Here is a 20,285-nt window from a genome sequence, read left to right on the forward strand (position 1 = left end):
AGCCATAAAAAGACAATGGAGGAACCTTAAATGCATATTACTAAGAAGCCAATCTGAAAAGGCTAAATACTGTATGATTCCAACTATATGAAATTCTTAGAAAAGCAAAACTATGAAGGCAGAAAAAAAACGGTTGCTGGAGTAGAGCAACAAGAAATGAATAGGCAGAGCACTGATTTTTAGGGTAATGAAACTATTCTGTGTGATACTGCAATGGCTGATACATACATATTCATTATACATTTGTCAAAATATATAGGATGTACAATATTAACAGTGAACCCTGATATAAACTGTACTTTGGATGGTAACAATTTGTCATTGTATATTCATCAATTGTAACATATGTACCAATCTGGTGTGACATGCTGACAGTGCCAGACAGCAAGTTCTTTGTGGGGGGTAATAATCTGGGAACTCTACTATCCACTCAATTTTGCTATAAACCAAAAACTGCTCTAAAAAAACAGTATCTATTTTTTAAACAAAGTCTCATGTCTGGAAACCAAGAAAAACATATCCCTTAATAAAGAAATTTGTGGGTTTTTTATTTTGAGATGGGGTCTCCCTGCTAATGTGTGGTGGTGGCATGATTTCGGCTCACTGCAGGCTCAATCTTCCTGGGCTCACGCAATTCTCCCACCTTAGCCTCCCAAGGAGCTGGGACTACAGGAGTGTGCCACCATGCCTGGCTAATTTTTGTATTTTTGTAGAGATGGGGTTTCACCATGTTACCCAGGCTGGTCTCAAACTCCTGGGCTCAAGAAATCCTACCACTTCAGCCTCCTAAAGTGCTAAGATTACAGGCATGAGCCACTGCATCTGGCCAGGAAAAGTATTAATATTGGTTTAGAAATACACAAATAGAAATAAACAGTGGAAAAGGAAACACAGAGATAAATCCCAGAACACGTGAGAATTTAAATATGACAATAAAGAGCTTTCAATTAAAGTCAGAAAAACTGGTTTGATAGCTGACACAACTGGCTATCCATCTTATAGACAGATATTCCAGATGAATCAAACACTTAATGATTAAAAAAAAAGCAATGAGAATCTTCCAAGAAAATACAATGAGGAAACTTTTGTAAAAATTTCAATAAACTCATCAGCTAAAAGAGATAACCTATCTAATTACTACATTAACATACTAAAAGGTTATGTGGCAAGATCATTAAAAGCAAAATCAACAGACCAATGACTAAGAAAAATATCTGAAATTCATGATTATTAAAGGGTTAACATCAATAACATTTGAAAAACTCTTAAAACGAATTTTACAGGAAAAAATAAAAAATAATCCAACCTAAAAACAGGAAAGGACAGGACAGGTTAACAGAAGAGAAATCCAAATACCAAATAAAATGTTCAATCTCATTAAGAATCAAAGAAAAACTATCACTTTAAACCCATGTCCACTCACTAAAATTCAAATGAGTGATACTGGCTATTGCTGCTAGAGATTCTTGAAGAAAAAGACATGGTACTACACCATTATTAGATATGTCTTTTTATATTCTTGAAAAACAACATGACTAGTTACACACGATCCGTCCCGAATATGTTATTCCTGGAATCTTTCTTAGGTGTAAAAAAAAAAATTGTTCATAATTGGGAGGGGATCCTAGATGTAAACAGAATTTCCATTAATAAGTGAATGGTTTAATGTGTCTCTATGCCAAAGAATACTTTATAAAGTCATTTAAAAAATTACACCTACATTAAGGAACTTACACAGATTTTCACAAAAAACTTTTAAACAAGAAAAAGTGTATTTAACAAATAACTTAAGCACATATAACGTGAACCAATTATGTAAAATGTGTATGTATTTGTCTATGCTTAAGTAACACACAAAAAGATCTTCAGCTAAGGTATTAATGGTGGTGGTTCCCTCATGGTCCAAAAATTAAGGATGAATTTTACTTCCTTTTTAACTCATGTCTGCTTTGTTTTCCTCCCAATGAGCCTGCATTATTTAAATAAGAAAAAAAAAACCATTAAGTTATCCTTTTTCAAAAATAAAAGCAGGTACTTATAGTAGAATAATACCAAATGGTCTGGGCGTAGTGGCTCATGCCTGAAATCCCAGCACTTTGGGAGGTCGAGGTGGCGGATCACTTGAGGACAGGAGTTCAAGACCATCCTGGGCAACATGGTGAAACCCCATCTCTACAAAATACAAAAATTAGCCGGACATGGTGGCACATGCCTGTTGTCCCAGCTACTCAAGAGGCTGAGGCAGGAGAATCGCTTGAACCCGGGAGGTGGAGGTTGCAGTTAGCCAAGATTGAGCCACTGCACTCCAGCCTGGGCAACAGAGTGAGACTCTGTCTCAGAAAAACAAACAAACAAAAAAAACCCAAAAGGATATTTTGCAACCATTCAACTTTTAAGGCAAAAGACACAAGAATGTTTTTAAAGCATTTAAATAAAATTCTTAATTTAAAATCTTCTCTCCAAATGCGAAAAACAACATTTGCAATCAATTCTGTTAACTGTAACAGTAGCATAGCAGCTACCTCTCAGGAACATTATGATTAAATGAGATTATAAACAAAACTCTTCCTTTCATTGATCTTTAAGGAATAGCAAAATAGCAAAAATGTTTTTAAATTAAGGTACATAAATTTTCCTATCCATATATATACACATTAAAAAAATAAAATTATCGCCTAACATCTCTCGGGCACTGTGGCTCACGCCTGTAATCCCAGCACTTTGGGAAGCTAAGGCAGTCAGATCACTTGAGGCCAGGAGTTCAAGATCAGCCGGGCCAACATGGCAAAACCCCGCCTCTACTAAAAATACAAAAATTAGTCAGGGATGCTGGCAGGTGCCTGTAGGCCCAGCTACTCAGGAGGCTGAGACATGAAAATCACTTGAACCCAGGAGGCGGAGACTGCAGCGAGCTAAGATCGCACCACTGCACTCCAGTCTTAGTGACAGAGCGAGACTCTGTCTCAAAAAAAAAAAAAAAAAAGATTATCTCCTAATGTAATGCTTAATTTGTAATTACTAGGTTAAGTACTGTGCACCTACAAGTTCTGCTTCCCTTCTAAATGTGATGGGAAGAATTTAAATCCTTTTAAAAGTTGATACGTATGATTCTCATCTCTCAGTAAGCCCCACCGAAACTAGATTTTAAAATAAATAAATTTTTCAATCCTTATCATAGAAAAAAAGGGAAAAGGGAAAACTATGGATTAATGCAAAGACTTAGCAGATAATCCTTAGAGCAGAAAAAAGAATAATTGTAAAGTAGGTTAAAGTATACTAAAATTAAAATATTACAAACGTTTAAAGAGTACTTACTGCACCAGATGCTGTACCTAAAAAATAAAAAACAGGCAAAGTATTTACACCATGATAAATCATGCTCTCCTTCATAAGTTTTGATATTTATTCATATATTCATAGTACTTATTCCTCCTCATCCTCAAGATTTTGAGACTATCTCATATGAACTATGTGCTAGCTATCTTTCCCACAAAATAAACATCTATAGTACAAAACATTCTCAGAGTTTGAACTTTCAATCTACAAACTCACTTGGAGGCAGTCTGAGAAGTATTCAACATTGCCTTTTATTTCTCCTTTCCTTACTATAATAGGTGACTATGTTTCTTATTCCTCTTTCTCTACTAAGTATATTACCAAAGCACAATAATGCCTCTACCACTGATTCTACAGCTTTAGATTCCTGATAACTTTATCTGAATTCCAGATTTGTGCTGTACAACACAACAGCGATCAGACACCAGACATCCCTTTAAATTAAAATTTAAGATTAAATAAAATTTAGAAAATTCAGTTCCTCAGTTGCACCAGCCACATTTCAAATACACAATAATTACATGTGTCTAGTGGCTACTGTATTAAGCAGTACAGATTACAGAACATTTCCATCACTGCAGAAAGTTCTATTAGATGTTACTGTCCTCTATACTACTACAGAAAACTCCTTAAGAGATTTTGAAATGCATGTTAGTCACAAAACTCCTAATAATAATCTTAAACTTTAGAAACTAGTAATTTAAACATGTAAATAAAATAAAAACGGAGATTGTATGTAAAACAAAACAAAACTAAGTTTGTATATACTGAGTACACTCAAAAGAAGCTAGTATAGAAAATCACTGTAGAGCCAAAGCATTTTAAAAGTAACTAAAAACAAAAATTATGTAATTTTCCAGGATTACTGAGGGTAACAGTACCCAGCTCTAGATATCTAAATAAAAGAAAATAATTGTATTAGGTATTTCAGAACATTTTAGTTTAAATAATGAAATCTGTGAAACATCTTCAAAAAATCAATTAAGTCCCATTTGAACCCAGAGAAAAGCACACAGTACATTTTCAACACCTTTCAACCAATACTGTTTATAACAGAACACAATCTTGTCATAATCGTGGGATGAAGTTCGGCATCCGGAATATTAATTTATGTGGACAGCTATGTATTCATGATACTGGAGGCATTATTAATATATATTAAAATCTTATGAGTCAAAATGGCCAGTTATTGGGAACTGATATTTACTCCAATGGCTATCAATACAAGGGCCAAGGAGATGACAGAAAACTAACTCTGAAGTAGTCTAGAATGCCAAGGAGAGCTCATACTACAGAATGGAGTCACTACGTCATTCTAATGCTTGCTGAGTACAAATATGAACTCAACCAGAGTTCATTTAACATATACTCTCTGAGCACTTACTGTGTTGACAGGACTACTGTTAAGTATTGAATAGTCAGATCATCCAACTTTTCAAAATAAATTCAAACTCAAAATCTGCAGACTACAAATGTTAGCAATAATTACAAAATTGAAGAACATTGTGTGGGCCAAAGAATATCTGCAGACCTAATTGGGTCCAGAACTCCTGACCTAAAACTGTAAAAATTTCCTAAGAATTCAATTATCGCCGGGCGCGGTGGCTCACGCCTGTAATCCCAGCACTTTGGGAGACCGAAGTGGGCGGATCACAAGGTCAGGAGTTCGAGACCAGTCTTGCCAATATGATGAAACCCGGTCTCTACCAAAATACAAAAATTAGCCAGACATGCACCTGTAGTCCCAGTTACTTGAGAGGCTAAGGCAGGAGAATCGCTTGAACCCAGGAGGCGGAGGCTGCAGTGAGCCGAGATTGCCACTTACTCCAGCCTGGGTGACAGAGCGAGACTCCATCTCAAAACAACAACAACAAAAAGACTTCAATTGTCAACGCTATCCCAGTTTCCTATTGCGGAAAAAAGAAAAAGGAGGTTATATAAAGTCCAAGAGATCCTGCTTTTTTTACTCCTCATTATAATAGGGCTGCTACTGTCCAAATGAGGTCTAACACATACCACCATACATAGTATACATACCTGCTGCTACATCCATACTATTTACTCCTGGCTGTAAGAAGAAAAATGAAATTAGTGTTATTCATCTCTTTTAAAGTATATTTTATATAAGTTCCTCATAAAGTATAGTGAAATCAGTACCTGCTATGTATAATCCTCAAGCCTGTGACTCAAAGATTCTTAGCAAAACTTTTAGTGGTCTCAGTTCCCCGAGCTTGCTATAAATTGTAAAGGAGATCAGCAAACTGAGGCTACGGGAGTAGTTTAAATGTTATATGGTCACCAAGTGTACACAAGGTCCTCAATGCTTTACCCACAATTCTGGAAACCAAAACCCTCTGAAAACCAACTTTTTTCAAGTATGGTACCAAAACTCACTACAGTGGCAAAACCTGCCCTAAATGAACATGAAACTCCACAAACTTCATTTATCCCACTTCAGTTTAGTTTAGCTGCAAAAATACTAACATTATTAAGTTGGACGGCATTGCCCTGGACCTCGCAGGAAATGTTTACATATTATATGCAATGTGTTACTTTCCAGTATTATAAAGAATTTTTGAAATATATCTCGTCTTAGGATTTTGGGAAAGACATTGCAAACTTACCACCTCAAGGGAGTATGTCACATCTGTTCATTACAACCACATAAAGAATAAAGAAGTTAAACTTGAATTTCGTAATAATTTATATTACTATACTACCCGATAGAGGTGGTAAGGCTGTTTAATAGATTTTCTAATTAATTTGCCACAGCTGAAGTCTCAGAATGTGGATTTCCAATTAAACCTTGATTTCTAAATCTAGTATTAAATCATATTATACCAACTTTTAATTAGCACTCAGTGAAGTAAATGTTTACCCTTTAAAACTTACATGTTATCAGACCAATAAAATGTTTCTGGCTCACATTGTATACTTTTCAGTATTCTGGTCTTAATACAGAATTAACCTAATAATTAAGAATGTACATATAATATCAATATAGGAAAAAATCTAAATGCCTATCATTGAAGTTACAGAAACTAAATCCAGGACAAGCAGTGGCTCATGCCTGTCATCCCTGTGGGAGGCCGAGGCAGGAGGATAATTTGAGCTCAGGAGTTTGAGACCAGCTTGGGCAACACAGGGAGACCTCATCTCTATAAAAAAAATTTAAAATTAGCTCGGCGTGGTGGCACGTGCCTGTGGTCTCAGCTACTCAGAAGGCTGAGGTTGGAGGATTGCTTGAGCCCGGAAGGTTGAGGCTGTAGTGAGCTGTTATCATGTCACTCACTGCACTCCAGACTGGTTGACAGAGCAAGACTCTGTCTCAAAAATACAAAGAAAAGAAAAGAAACTGAAAGTCCACAGTAATTCTTGTATTTTATTACAGTACTACACAGGCACTTCAACGGCTAACATGATTGCCTATCAAGTATATAGGTATTATTATTCCATATATAAAAGCAATCAATCAAAACATTACTTCACAGAAAATAGTTATTTTCACATGATTACCGGTAAGGCAGGCTGCATGGAAGCCTGAGACATATGAGACATCATCATTCCAGGCATTACTGACGACATCATTCCAGGCATCTAAAATAAAAGTAAAAAAGGTTACTATAAAACCAAAGCACTTAATATGACTTCAAGAATCCCATAACTTAAGATTAAAAACCACTAAACACTATACCATGTGAATAGTATGCTTAGTAAGTGCTTGTTGAATGAATGAAGTACTTTATCAATAATCTATTTTAATACTTATGTCACAGTTTTTATATATACGGTCAAAATTATTTTAACAAGTAAATTTAATAAGTTTGGACTATTACGTTATTTCTAGCCTGAATTTAAAAAAACATTAATTTCCTTTTAGTTGTAACACAACAGTCATATTTTTCTCACTTCTTTGGAGCAAGAGAATTTAACATAAAATTTTTTCAGTATTTTTCACCTTTGATTTTTAATACATGTACTGAATAAATTTTATAATGTGGCACATTTCAAAATCCTAGATCAAAGGTGCTAATATCCAAACAATGACCTAAAAAAATACATTTAAAAAAACCCTTTTTAAATCACAAGTCATCTATCCCCTCTCATGTACAGAAAACTTAAGGCACATACATAAATATCTGAAGATATTAGTTTGGGAGCTCAATTTAGTTTATCAACAACTACCATTCAAATCTATGAATCAATTCTATTAAGTCTGAATATAAATCCTGAAGATTAACACAAGTTTCTGAAGAATTTGACCCAATGCTCCTCTATATTAGTATAATCCCACATCACAATTTTGATTTTAATGACCATTAAAAAGATCTAAGGAAATTCAGAAGGGGACAAAAATTACATACAATAATCACAGGTACTGGAACAAGGTAACCAGTTATTAAACAATTTCAAAGTAAATGAACATTTTGAGAAATAGGAACAACAGAAAATAAGCATATGGTCAGCAGGAACATACAGATTCAAGCCTTCTAAAGTTATGTAAGAACATTCACACACTGAATTGTATTCCTTGTGAAAGTGACCCATGAAGCTAAATGAGGCTAAGGTACCTATTAAAATAAAGTAGCATGGAGTTAACGGGTTAAAAACAACCAATAAACTGTCTAAACATCATTAAACAAAACTTTTTGACAAAAATTGTGACTATAAGAATGTGGTGGCTGACTTGGAATATGATCCAAATAGTACGTATTTTTTTTAAGGTACAGAATTTGAAAACCGAAGCACTGGCAAGCCTCCATCATCCAGACTGAGAATCAGAAAAATAATTTACAAGGTAAGGAGAAAAAACACAACAATCAAATTAGAAAGAACTATAACTAGGCTTACTCCCAGCCCATACATCTCCAGCCAATAGATATATCTTCGTAATTTTGCTTTAGGCCAATGTAAAATACGCTGAATCAGGTAACTGGTTGCATTGGAAAACAACCAAGATACATGACAGGCAACATAGAAACAGCCTGCTACTTTAAGTAACCTATATATAAAATCAAAAGCTAGTAACATAACCAACACTAGAATTCTAAGCTAAATTGACAGATCAAGGCCTGAAAACTTAAAGAGAAAAACCAATCAAAGTAACTTCTAAGAATTAAAGGTATTTTTTTTAAAGTAGAGTAAAATCTGCATAAAGCAACAGAACATTCTCTCGCTGGGCACGGTGGCTCACTCCTGTAATCCCAGCACTTTGGGAGGCCAATGCAGGCGGAACACGATGTCAGGAGACCAAGATCTTCCTGGCTACTGTGAAACCCCATCTCTACTAAAAATACAAAAAATTAGCCAGGCATGGTGGCACGTGCCTGTAGTCCCAGCTACTTGGGAGGCTGAGGATGAGAGGTGGAGGCTGCAGTGAGCTGAGATGGCGCCACTGCACTCCAGCCTGGGCAACAGAGAGAGACTCCGTCTCAAAAAAAGAACATTCTCTCATGGCAGTAGCAGACTGTACAAATAAATGTAATTTCAAATTGAAATATCCTGACTTTATCACACATATAAAGATAAAATCTTACTTAAAAACAAAGCCACATAAAAACCAATATATAAGAGTTTAGTAGACCAGGCCAATGAGACTTACAGCAGGCAGTATTTGAAAATCACTAAAGAACATACAGAGTTTGACATAGTTCTCTCTTTAATTGACCTTCTTCCCATACCTAAAATGTTTAAACACCTCAGAAATGTTCTTTTAGAATGGAAATCATGGTATTTACTATAGAATGAAATTTAATGTCAAAAAGCTACATTCTCCCTTCGTATCTCCGTAAATTCTGGGGGTGAAGACTAGTTAATCTTGTTTTACCTGACAATCTGCAAGTCCTAAATTACATACAACTGAATATCCTGAAAGTAAATCAATCATTAATGTAATTTAAACCAAAACTGTGATGTCAACATAAAACCAAAGAACAAAACAATAAACATGCAAAATACTGTATTCTGTAGGAAAAACTACTGTAAGAATTTAAGAAATTTAGAGTTCCTTTAGAGGACTGAGAATCCCTAAGTCTGTTTTTCCAAGTCTAAAAAATCTACTTTGTGGCGATGTTATGATTCTCATTCTCTACTAATTCTAGGATATACATAACATAGAGATACTTTTTATAATCTCTTTCTTTGAAGCTAAATCTTTTAAAGAAATTGTGTTGATTTATGCCAGTCACTTTGGCAGCACCATCAATCTGAGACCATTAAAAGTTTCTAAGCTATCTATTAACACTTACTGTTAATGGGAATACAAGATGCAAACTTAGGAGAATTGGCTATGGCTCAAATCCTCAAAAGTGATTTTTTCCTCCCTCATCCCAATAATAAAAGAGTTAAAACATTCAAATGTCTTTGCTCTCTCCTCTGTCACGGTAGGTATACTTCTTCTTTCCATGAAGAGGTGACAACGTTATCTGTTGAGTGTTTCAGATTTACCATTTAGATTTTTTTTCCTTTTCACTCTTAAGGGCACATAAAACACAGTCATGTGTCATTTAATGACCGTATGTTCTGAGAGTTGTGTCATCAGGAGATATCATCATTGTGTATCACAGAATGCACTTACACAAACCTAGATGGTTATAGTCTACTACACATCTAGGCTATTATGGTATACACAGCCTATTGCTCCTAGGCTAGAAACTCTTATAACATGTTACTGTACTGAATACTGTAGGCAACTGTAACACAATGCTAAGTATTTGTATATCTAAACATAGAGGTAGTATATGATTTAACAGGACCACCATTGTGTATGTAGTCTGTCATTTACCAATATGTCACTATGTGGCCCACAAATCTAATACCGTGTCTCAACATTTAAGTTCAATGAAAATGGGATGTTGCGTCAAAATAATAAAGGGGAAAAATTCTTAACTTAGTTGCTACAATAACGCCACAATGAATTCCATGAGCCACACCATTCTTAAGGCTACAAAGTGGTAGTTCATATTTACTTAATCTGAAGCATACTATAAAATCAAAACCATATACTGCTTTGCAAATTCCCATTTAAACTACTTTGGTAAATATGTAAAAGTGCTATAATTCAAAATTTTTAGTTGTATGAGACATAAATTTCCTAAAATGTTAAACATCTGAATATTATGAACAATTTGGCACCTTTAAAAAACGTAGCTGATATATTTTATACAATTCATGAGTGGCCAACCATATGTATATTTACACTATGTAAATCATTTCTATTTCCTATTCTTTTAATAAGTATAAAACTAATTATCAAGATGTTCTCAGAAGAATCATCAGTTTGAGGAAAATAAAAAATACATGAACAAAACACTAGGGAGCGCCACACATCCTGTTCAGTCATTCTTAGCATCCCAGAAAGTTTCTAATGTTACATATAAACAAACATATTTCATTTATCACTCTACATATTTTTAAAAATGAAAATAAAAAGCGGTAGTAATGAAAGCAATATCAATGCTACGGTGAGTGAATTTTACAAAGTGTAAATTCAATTGGTCCAATTTTACCATGACATGAAAAGAAAGCACTTTAAAAGTGAAGAACTTCACATGGGGACTTCACAAGTTCTTTCCTTCATAGTTATTTCTAAAGTTTTTCCTGCTGGAAAGAAATGACAAACAATTGGACCTATCTTTTGTCTAGTATTACAAAAAAAAAAAAAAATCACCTGAAAAAAATATTAACTCCTAAATCTGGTGGTTTTTTAAAAACCATTCTTGCTGCAAACCTGTAGCAGCAAATTCATAACCTAAATAAGTTTCATGTCTGCCTTTTTACTTGGGGTTCTTCTTAAGTGTGCTAAAGTAAAATTCCATAAGGTAAGTACAACCTATAAAGGCGGTTTTAATATTTTGGAACAACTATCTCATATACCACTAAATTATTTTATGAATATACAAATAAATGCCAAAAATCTTGAATAAATGCAAACTGAATCTTTAAATAGAACTAAACGTTCATTCAATTGGAGATAAATGGAAATATCTATGTTTAAAGCATACCCTTAGCAACCAAAAGTAAACTGGTGGCTTTTTTTGTGGAAATCATTTAACCTACTTCCTCTTCATCTAAAGCAAGCCTGTTCAATCTGTGGGCCATGGGCCACATGTGGCCCAGGACAGCTTTGAATGTGTCAACACAAATTTGTAAGCTTTCTTAAAACGTTCAGATTTTTTTGGCTTTTTTTTTTAAGCTCATCAGCTACTGTTAATGTTATTTTTTTTTTATGAGTGGCCCAGGGGAGCCAAAAGACTGGATACCCCTGATCCAGAGCAACATAAATTCAAAACATCATTTTTTGATAAGAAATATTTAGATAAATAAAGGGTAGGCAATATTTGTACAAATTGTTATCATGCAGAATAGAACTTTACCATGTAACAAGACAAGTGCCAGTATTCAAAATTTGCGAAACTCTCTCAACCTACAGAATTTAGAACTGCTGAAGTATAGCAACCCCTTCAGGGTCTAAGCAAATTAACTCAATTATATAGTCTTATACTGATATATACAGATAATGCAGTCTGAAGTCAGACTGACAGAATTCCTATCCCATTTAACTTGGGCTAATTTATTTGACCTCTCTGGACCACAAACTCTTCATCAATGAGAAAAAACATTAACTGTCTGATAGGATTATTATAGAGAACAAATGTGATAATACAGATACGGCACTTAGAAACAGGCTTAATAAATAATAATAGGTATTACCAATGGTCTCCATTTAATCAAGGTATATCTTATGTCACCCCTTCCTTCATCTATTCTTTATCTAGCTCTCAAGTACTTCAGTTAAGTTATCTAGGGAAAATATTGTAAAACCACAGTAATATTCAATAGGAACCAATACACATTAATAAGAAGTCAATCTCAGATTAAGATCATGGTTAGTGCTGGCTCTGCAATGTCACTGAGTAACTCACTAAATTCTCTGGGCCTTACTATTCCCATTTGTAAATTGGACATCCAATCCATCTAGCCAATCTACTTTTCAATCAGGAAGATCAAATTCAATAGGCTATAATCTCTCCAAGCTTATATAAGCATGGTGACAGAATTCTTGACACAAATTATGTGACACAATTTAGAAATAGCACTAAATGACAACGAACTGACACTTTTTTTAAAAAGCTCTAATCATAACTGGGGATACACAAAAATTGCATTGCCTCAACTAAGTCATATAGAATTAATGACTTTAAAACTTACTCTAAAAAGTCATCAAAGCCTTCTTTTAGACAAAAGTATACAAGGACATAAGACCATTATTACCCCCTGCCCCAAGTCTTTCAAGCTAGACTCAGCAGTATATCAAGCTAAATCTTTATACTTCATTTCAGTATAAGTAAGGGTCTAATTTTCTTTTTTTTTTTTTTTGAGAGGGAGTCTCGCTCTGTCACCCGAGCTGGAGTGCAGTGGCCGGATCTCAGCTCACTGCAAGCTCTGCCTCCCGGGTTCACGTCATTCTCCTGCCTCAGCCTCCCGAGTAGCTGGGACTACAGGTGCCCGCCACCTCGCCCAGCTAGTTTTTTGTATTTTTTAGTAGAGACGGGGTTTCACCGTGTTAGCCAGGATGGTCTCGATCTCCTGACCTCGTGATCCGCCCGTCTCGGCCTCCCAAAGTGCTGGGATTACAGGCTTGAGCCACCGCGCCCGGCCGTAAGGGTCTAATTTTCTATACCTAACAAATACATGATCATAAATACACGATGACTTAGATTACTTTAAAATCATCTTTCAAAGAAGTAACAACTTTCTTGATTCCACATGGCCAAATGGGTGTTTGCAAACAAGAACTTAATGCTCATTCATTTATCAAAAGCTAGTTTTAAAAGTCTTAGCCTAAATCTAAGATCAAGACCTAATGATAAGGATCCCATTCACAACGTAATGTGATTTTGTTTAAAAAGATCAAAGCTGGCCAGGCGCAGTGGCTCACGCCTGTAATCCCAGCACTTTGGGAGGCCAAGGGGGGTGGGTCATGAGGTCAACAAATCAAGACCGTCCTGGCCAACATGGTGAAACCCCATCTCTACAAAAATACAAAAAATCAGCCGGGCGTGGTGACACACACCTGTAGTCCCAGCTACTCCAGAGGCTGAGGCAAAGGAATTGCTTGAACTCGGGAGATGGAGGCTGCAGTGAGCTGAGATCGCACGACTGCACTCCAGCCTGGCGACAGAGCAAGACTCTGTCTCAAAAAAAAAAAAAGCAATCAAAGTCTAAGATAAATACAAGAATTTCATTAAATAACAAAAAACAAAGCCTAAGACAAAGCAAACTGAATTTCAACTCAAGACAGTCTTCACTAGTCCTTCATGACTAACAGAACCATTCAGACTGGGAGAAGATACAGATTTCCACTTTGAGTTCACTAAGTAAGAAAGAAGCAGAAGTGGATTTCCTTTTAAATCCACCAGTGCAAAATATCATGACAGAGATGATAAATTCCTCTTCAAAAGGTTTTAATTCCCAGTTCCTCAAGTTCTTTGTTTCTCTAGTTTCTATAGTTATCCGTGCTATAACTAACCCTTCCTGCCCTTGCAGCACCCTGACATGCCCTGACAAGTCTAGACATGCCTTACTCCATAACAGATAGCCTTCCCCTTCCCGCCTAGATAGCTGTGTTCAATTACAAACATTAGCCAATCGAGTCAGTTTAGATTGTGCGGTCCAACCCTAGCAAATAGGGGAAAGACACAACAGTAGGGACCAGCTGTGTAATGAATAAGAACCTCTTCCCCTCCCTTGTCCGGTGTGCTCTTGCCATTGCTCTATCCGCAAGACGCACCCTTCTACAGAAGTAAATTGCCTTGCTGAGAAAACCTTTGCCTGAGTATATTTTCACTTTGCAACACCAAGCATTTACTTCCAACAATTTGGGGGCCCACCCAGGATCCCATTCTCCTTCGGTGAACAGGTCTCTGGTCACTTCTCATGGGAAGGCGTGACCCACTGCCTCGTTGAAGTGGCCTCAGTGTAGAGACTGGAACCCACCGACAAATACACCCAGACTCTCAGCAACAGGGAAAGATACAGGCCAGCAGCTTGGGGAAAGGATTCTCACATACCGCGACAACCAGGTAACTCTGTACACAGACCAAGGTAAGAAACGTTGCAGGGGTGACAAAGTATTTCCTTGGTGGTCGGGATATTCTGAAGGATGAAAGTGTGTGTGAATGATCACAAGCACTACTGCTTTCAGTGCTGCTTGTGTGAATGGTACTAAGCACTACTGCTGTGCAGAGTGAGGGGGTCCTATCTGTAGTTCTGTGGTCACTTCATACAGCTTAGGGCAGATCCTGCTGTGGGGCTCATACCGGCACGCCAATGCCAAGAGGGGCCTAAATTCGCATGAGGGAAGTGGCCAGAGTGGATGAAGCAAAAGAAGGGTGCAAGGAGCCTCCAGGAAGTGGGGCTAAAGGATAGGCAAGAAATCTCTAATACGAGGGACTGAGACTTAACAAGTCTCCAGAGAAGAATTTTCAGGCAAGAAGTCTCTAATACGAGGCATTGAGTCTAACTAGGACCTGACATGGGAAATACCCCAAGCAAGACAGAGTAAAAAGGATAAAGATGGCAGTAAAGATATTCCCGCCGATAGTCCCCTAGGTCTCGTATTAAAATACTGGAAAGATAACGAGAAGACTAAACTTAAGAAACAGCAACAAATGATAAAATATTACTGTTTTATTTGGACTCGGGGACTCATCCTCAAACCCTCAATCTTCTGGCCACAGTTTGGGTCGAATGAGGGTGCGATGTGTCAGTTTTTGATTCAATATGTCAATGACAAAAGCCCAGTTTCTCAAGAGGAACTGGACTATGCTCTTTATTGGAGGCAGGTACCTGTCCTCCTTTTTCCCTTAGAGACAACTAGGAAAGAACCTGATCTAGCATCACAAAAGGAAAAATTAGATAAGTTAGTTCCAATGCTCAAAGACTCCAGCACATGGGATCCCCTAGACCATCCTCCCCGGCTCAGTGTTCCCAACCCCTCTCCTCAGGCAGCTGTTGCCACCCCAAGTCCCGCTCTAGATCCTTCACCTACTCACGTTACTCCTCCTCCTTACAATCCTGACTCTTAGAAATTATCATCCCAGGAGCCTGTCCCTTATTAGCCTAAGGACCCCTCCTTAAAGGGACTCCAACATGAAATAGAGCAATGTAAAAAGTATATCCAGAACTTCCCTTTCCCCTCTACAACTCAAGAGTCAGCCCCTGCTCTCTTTCCCTTAAAACTGATCAATTTTTAGGACCTCGGTTATACACTTGGGTACAGTTAATGTACATCTTGGACATCCTTCAGGAAAAGAAAGGAGTATGATTCGTAGGGCTGCTATGGTAATTTGGGAACGTGAGCGTCCTCCCAGTCAAAAAGCTCCTACCGTGGACCAGAAAACCCCGCCCAAGACCCCCAGTGGGACAATAAAAACCTGGCTCACTGGGAAAACATGCAGGACCTAAGGGAGATAATAATAAAAGGAATTCAGGTATCAGTACCCGAACCCAAAATCTCTCTAAAGCATTTGATATACAACAAAAAAAGGATGAAGGGCTTATGAGATTCCTAGATAGACTGAAAGAGCAAATGAGACAATACGCAGGCCTCAATTTAGAAGATCCCCTTGGGCAAAGAATATTAAAACTCCAATTTGTCACTAGAAGATGGCCAGACATCTCAAAAAAATTACAAAAGTACAAAACTGGGAAGACCATCCCCTAAGTGAACTTCTCAGGAAAGCTCAAAAGGTGTATGTGAGGACAGATGAAGAAAGGCAAAAACGAAAGACAAAACTTGTATTATCCACCTTCCAACACATGACTCCAAACCCATATACTTCTAAACAGAGCTTCAAGGGGCCAGAACCCATAAAGGGTCCAAACTCTCCTTTAAAGAACCAAGGCTCTCATTTACCAGGCCCTCTAAAGAGTATGGGGGAGCAAAGTCAAAGAATCTCAGAACCGAGAGGGGGTAAGGGTAAGATAGGTGCTACAAATGTAGAACAGGCCACTTGAAGACAGACGTCCCAAATTTAAAAAGGAGAAAGAAGCCCTTCCACTCATGACTTTTGAGGAAGAATAGGGGGGTCAGGGGCTCTGTCTCTTTTATCTTGAGTCCCACCAGGAGCCCTTGATAAATTCAGAAGTGGGCCCTAAGCATGAGCTTATCACCTTTTTGGTCAATTCAGGGGCGGCTCGTGCCTGTTTGTTTCCCTCCATCTAATATTGCCTACTCTTTGGAGGAACTTTTCATCTCAGGTAAAAGGAGAAAGATTTAAAGAAAAATTTTAAAAAACACAGAGGTCAGATACCAGGATCGATCAGCTCATATTCAGTTTTTGTTAATCCTTGAGGCAGGGACTAACTTATTAGGGAGGGAGTTAATGTTGAAGTTAGGCATAGGCCTACAAGTCAGCCCAAGAGGATTCCTCACCTCATTAAACCTACTCATCACTGCAGATGAAAAATACATTAATCCTAATGCCTGGTCCAAAGAGGAGAACCCAGGGAAACTCCAAGTCTCTCCAATCCACATCAAGCTTAATGCCCCCCCTAAGGAGAAAACAATACCCCATTCCCATAGACTGCAGGATAGGGTTGAAACCTAAAATTAAAGGTCTTATTAAAGACAGGCTTTTTGAGCCCTGTACGTCCCCTTATAACACCCCAATATTGCCAGTCAAGAAATCAGACGGGTCATACCGGCTGGTACAGCACCTTAGAGCTATTAACCAAATAGTCCAAACTACCCACCCCGTTGTCCCCAATCCTTACACCATTCTCAGCAACATTCCATATAATCTTCAATGGTTTACTGTAATAGATTTAAAAGATGCTTTCTGGGCATGTCCCCTGGCTGAAGATAGTCAAGATATATTTGCTTTTGAGTGGGAGGATCCCCATTCAGGGTGGAAACAACAGTATTGATGGACAGTCTTACCCTAAGGGTAGACAGACTCCTCTAACCTTTTTGGTCAAATTTTAGAACAATTATTATAAAAAGTTGTCATCCCAAAACAAATATGCCTACTCTAATATGTCAATGATATTCTTATATCTGGTGAGGATATAGAGAAAGTAACTGGCTTCTCTACGCATATTCTTAACCATCTGCAGTTTGAGGGGTTAGGAGTTTCAAAGGAAAAGTTTCAGTATGTGGAGCCTGAAGTTAAATATTTAGGCCACTTGATAAATGCAGACTAAGGCCTGAAGGAGTTGAGAGAATTGTGTCCCTACCCTTGCCTCAAACTAAACAAGAACTCAAGAAATTTTTTTTTTTTTTTTTTTTTTTTTTGAGACGGAGTCTCGCTCTGTCACCCAGGCTGGAGTGCAGTGGCCGGATCTCAGCTCACTGCAAGCTCCGCCTCCCGGGTTCACGCCATTCTCCTGCCTCAGCCTCCCGAGTAGCTGGGACTACAGGCGCCTGCCACCTCGCCCGGCTAAGTTTTTGTATTTTTAGTAGAGACGGGGTTTCACCGTGTTAGCCAGGATGGTCTCGATCTCCTGACCTCGTGATCCGCCCGTCTCGGCCTCCCAAAGTGCTGGGACTACAGGCTTGAGCCACCTCGCCCGGCCTAACTCAAGAAATTTTTAGGGTTAGCTGGATACTGCCACTTATAGATTGACTCATATGCACAGCAAATTTTCGTATCAAAAACTTGCCCAGGGGAAGCCTGACCATCTGTGGACTTCTAAGGAAGTTGATCAGGTCAAAGAGCTGAATGAAAGACTCATAACCACCCCTGTCTTAGCCTTACCTTCCCTGGAAAAGCTGTACCACATTTTGTGAACATGGATAATGGGGTAGCTTTGGGAGTGCTTACTCAAGAACACAGTGGCACTCAGCAGCCTGTGGCCTTCCTGTCAAAAGTCTTAGATCCAGTTACTTGTGGATGGCCTCAATACATCCAATCCATTATAGCTACCGCAGTATTGGTCCAAGAAACCAAAAACTTAACCTTTGGAGAAAAATTGACAGTAAGCACGCCCCACTAAAGTTAGAACTATCTTAAACCAGTAAGCAAGGAGGTAGCTTGCTGACTCAAGAATCTTAAAGTATAAGGTTATTCTGTTAAAAAAAAAAAGATGATTTAAAAGTAGCCACTGATAATTTGCTTAACCCAGCAGGTTTCCTAACAGGGGATCCAAATCTACAAAAAAAGCACACATGTTTAGATTTAATCGATTACCACACAAAGGTCTGACCAGACCTAGGAGAAGCTCCCTTCAGGACAGGACGACACTTATAAATGGTTCCTCCCAGGTGATTGAGGGAAAAAGACACAATGGGTATTCAGTAATTGATGAAAACAAACTCAAAGAGAGTCAAAAAAAATTGCCCAGTAATTGGTCTGCCCAAACTTGCAAGCTGTTTGCACTCAGCTAAGCCTTAAAGTACTTGAAGAACCATCTATATCGATTCTAAGTAGGCCTTTTTGAGTGGCTCATACATTTGGAAAAATTTGGACTGAACGAGGCCTCATTAACAGTAAAGGTCAAGACCTTGCTCATCAGGATCTATACCACCCAAGTATTGAATAACCTTCAGTTGTCAAAAGAAATAGCTATTGTCCACGTCCCCAGACACCAGAAAAGCCTTTCTTTTGAAAAGTTGAGGAAATAACCTAACAGATCAGATAGCCAAACAGGCTGCCGTTTCCTCTAAAATGCCTGTTTTTCACTTAACTCCTTCCCTTCCTTGTTCTAACGTGATCCCCATTTTTTCTTCTACTGAAAAAAAAAAAAACCCTAATAAAAATAGGTGCTGAAGAGAATTCAGAAGGAAAATGGATGTTTCCAAACCACAGAGAAATGTCATCCAAACCCCTTATGAGGGAAATCTTATCCCAACTACATCAAGAGATCCACTGGGGTCAATTGAGGACGCAGTCCTCAAGAGTTTACGGATGCACAGAAATTTATACCCTGGCCAAACAGGTTACAGACAATTGCTTAGTTTGTAAGAAAACTAATAAACAATAAAAAGATTACCCCTTGTGGGAAGCGGTCCAGGCTTAAGGCCATTCCAAAGTATCCAGATTGATTACACTGAGATGCCTCAATAGGGCGTCTAAAATACATACTTGTGATAGATCACCCCACTCACTGGGTCAAAGCTATCCCCTTTTCAAATGCAATGGCCAATAATGTAGTTAAAGCCTTTATTAAAAATATAGTGCCCAGGTTTGGGTTAATAGAAAATACTGACTCAGACAGTGGAACCCATTTTAGCACATACATCATTAAAAAGCTATTCCAAACAATAGACATTAAATGGGAATGTCATACTCCTTGACACCCACCTTCATCATGGAAGGTAAAAAGAATGAATCAAACTCTGAAGAACCACTTAACCAAGCTGGTCCTGGAGAATCGGTTACCACGGACCAAATGTCTTCCTGTTGCCCTGTTATGAATCCAAACTGCCCCTCGGAAAGATATTGGTCTTTCCCCTTATGAGATGCTCTATGGAATGCCTTATTTACACTCCATTGCTGACATTCCTACCTCTGAAACTAAAGACCAATTCCTTAAAAATTATATACTTGGTCTATCTTCTACTTACTCTTCTCTTAAAACCAAAAGTCTCCTAGCACAGGCACTGCCCCCGGAGTTCCTAGTACATCAACATCAGCCTGGGGATCACATCCTCAACAAAAACTAGAAAGAGGAAAAGCTCAAACTGGCCTGGAAAGGACCACACCTAGTGCACTTAACTACTGAAACCACAGTGCAGACAGCAAAAAAAGGACGGACCCATCACACCCGAGTCAAAAAAGTGCCGCCCCCCCTCCAGAGTCATGGGCCATAGTCCCAGGGGAAAACCCTACCAAACTAAAGCTAAGGAAAATTTAACTCTCTTGCATCTATTCTATTACTCCTTCTTTCCTCTCTCTATTGCTGACCACCTCGTTATTAATATAACCGAGTCAATTTCGCCTCAA

General features: G+C 37.9%; 1 protein-coding gene across 14 annotated transcripts in view; it reads right to left on the reverse strand.

The window, feature by feature from the left end:
* Positions 1 to 20,285, reverse strand: part of PRPF40A (pre-mRNA processing factor 40 homolog A) — a 64,427-nt gene that overhangs the window by 32,880 nt on the left and 11,262 nt on the right. For all 14 annotated transcript variants that reach the window (XM_005573201.5, XM_065525490.2, XM_045368252.3 and 11 more), the window contains 3 exons: positions 6,853 to 6,933; positions 5,374 to 5,404; positions 3,316 to 3,332 (listed from right to left, as the gene is read on the reverse strand). In XM_005573201.5, the coding sequence (XP_005573258.2) occupies positions 3,316 to 3,332; positions 5,374 to 5,404; positions 6,853 to 6,933 (129 nt within the window). The remainder of the gene's footprint in view (positions 1 to 3,315; positions 3,333 to 5,373; positions 5,405 to 6,852; positions 6,934 to 20,285) is intronic.

The sequence above is a fragment of the Macaca fascicularis genome, chromosome 12 (genome assembly GCF_037993035.2).
Source record: "Macaca fascicularis isolate 582-1 chromosome 12, T2T-MFA8v1.1".
Classification (NCBI taxonomy): Eukaryota; Metazoa; Chordata; class Mammalia; order Primates; family Cercopithecidae; genus Macaca; species Macaca fascicularis.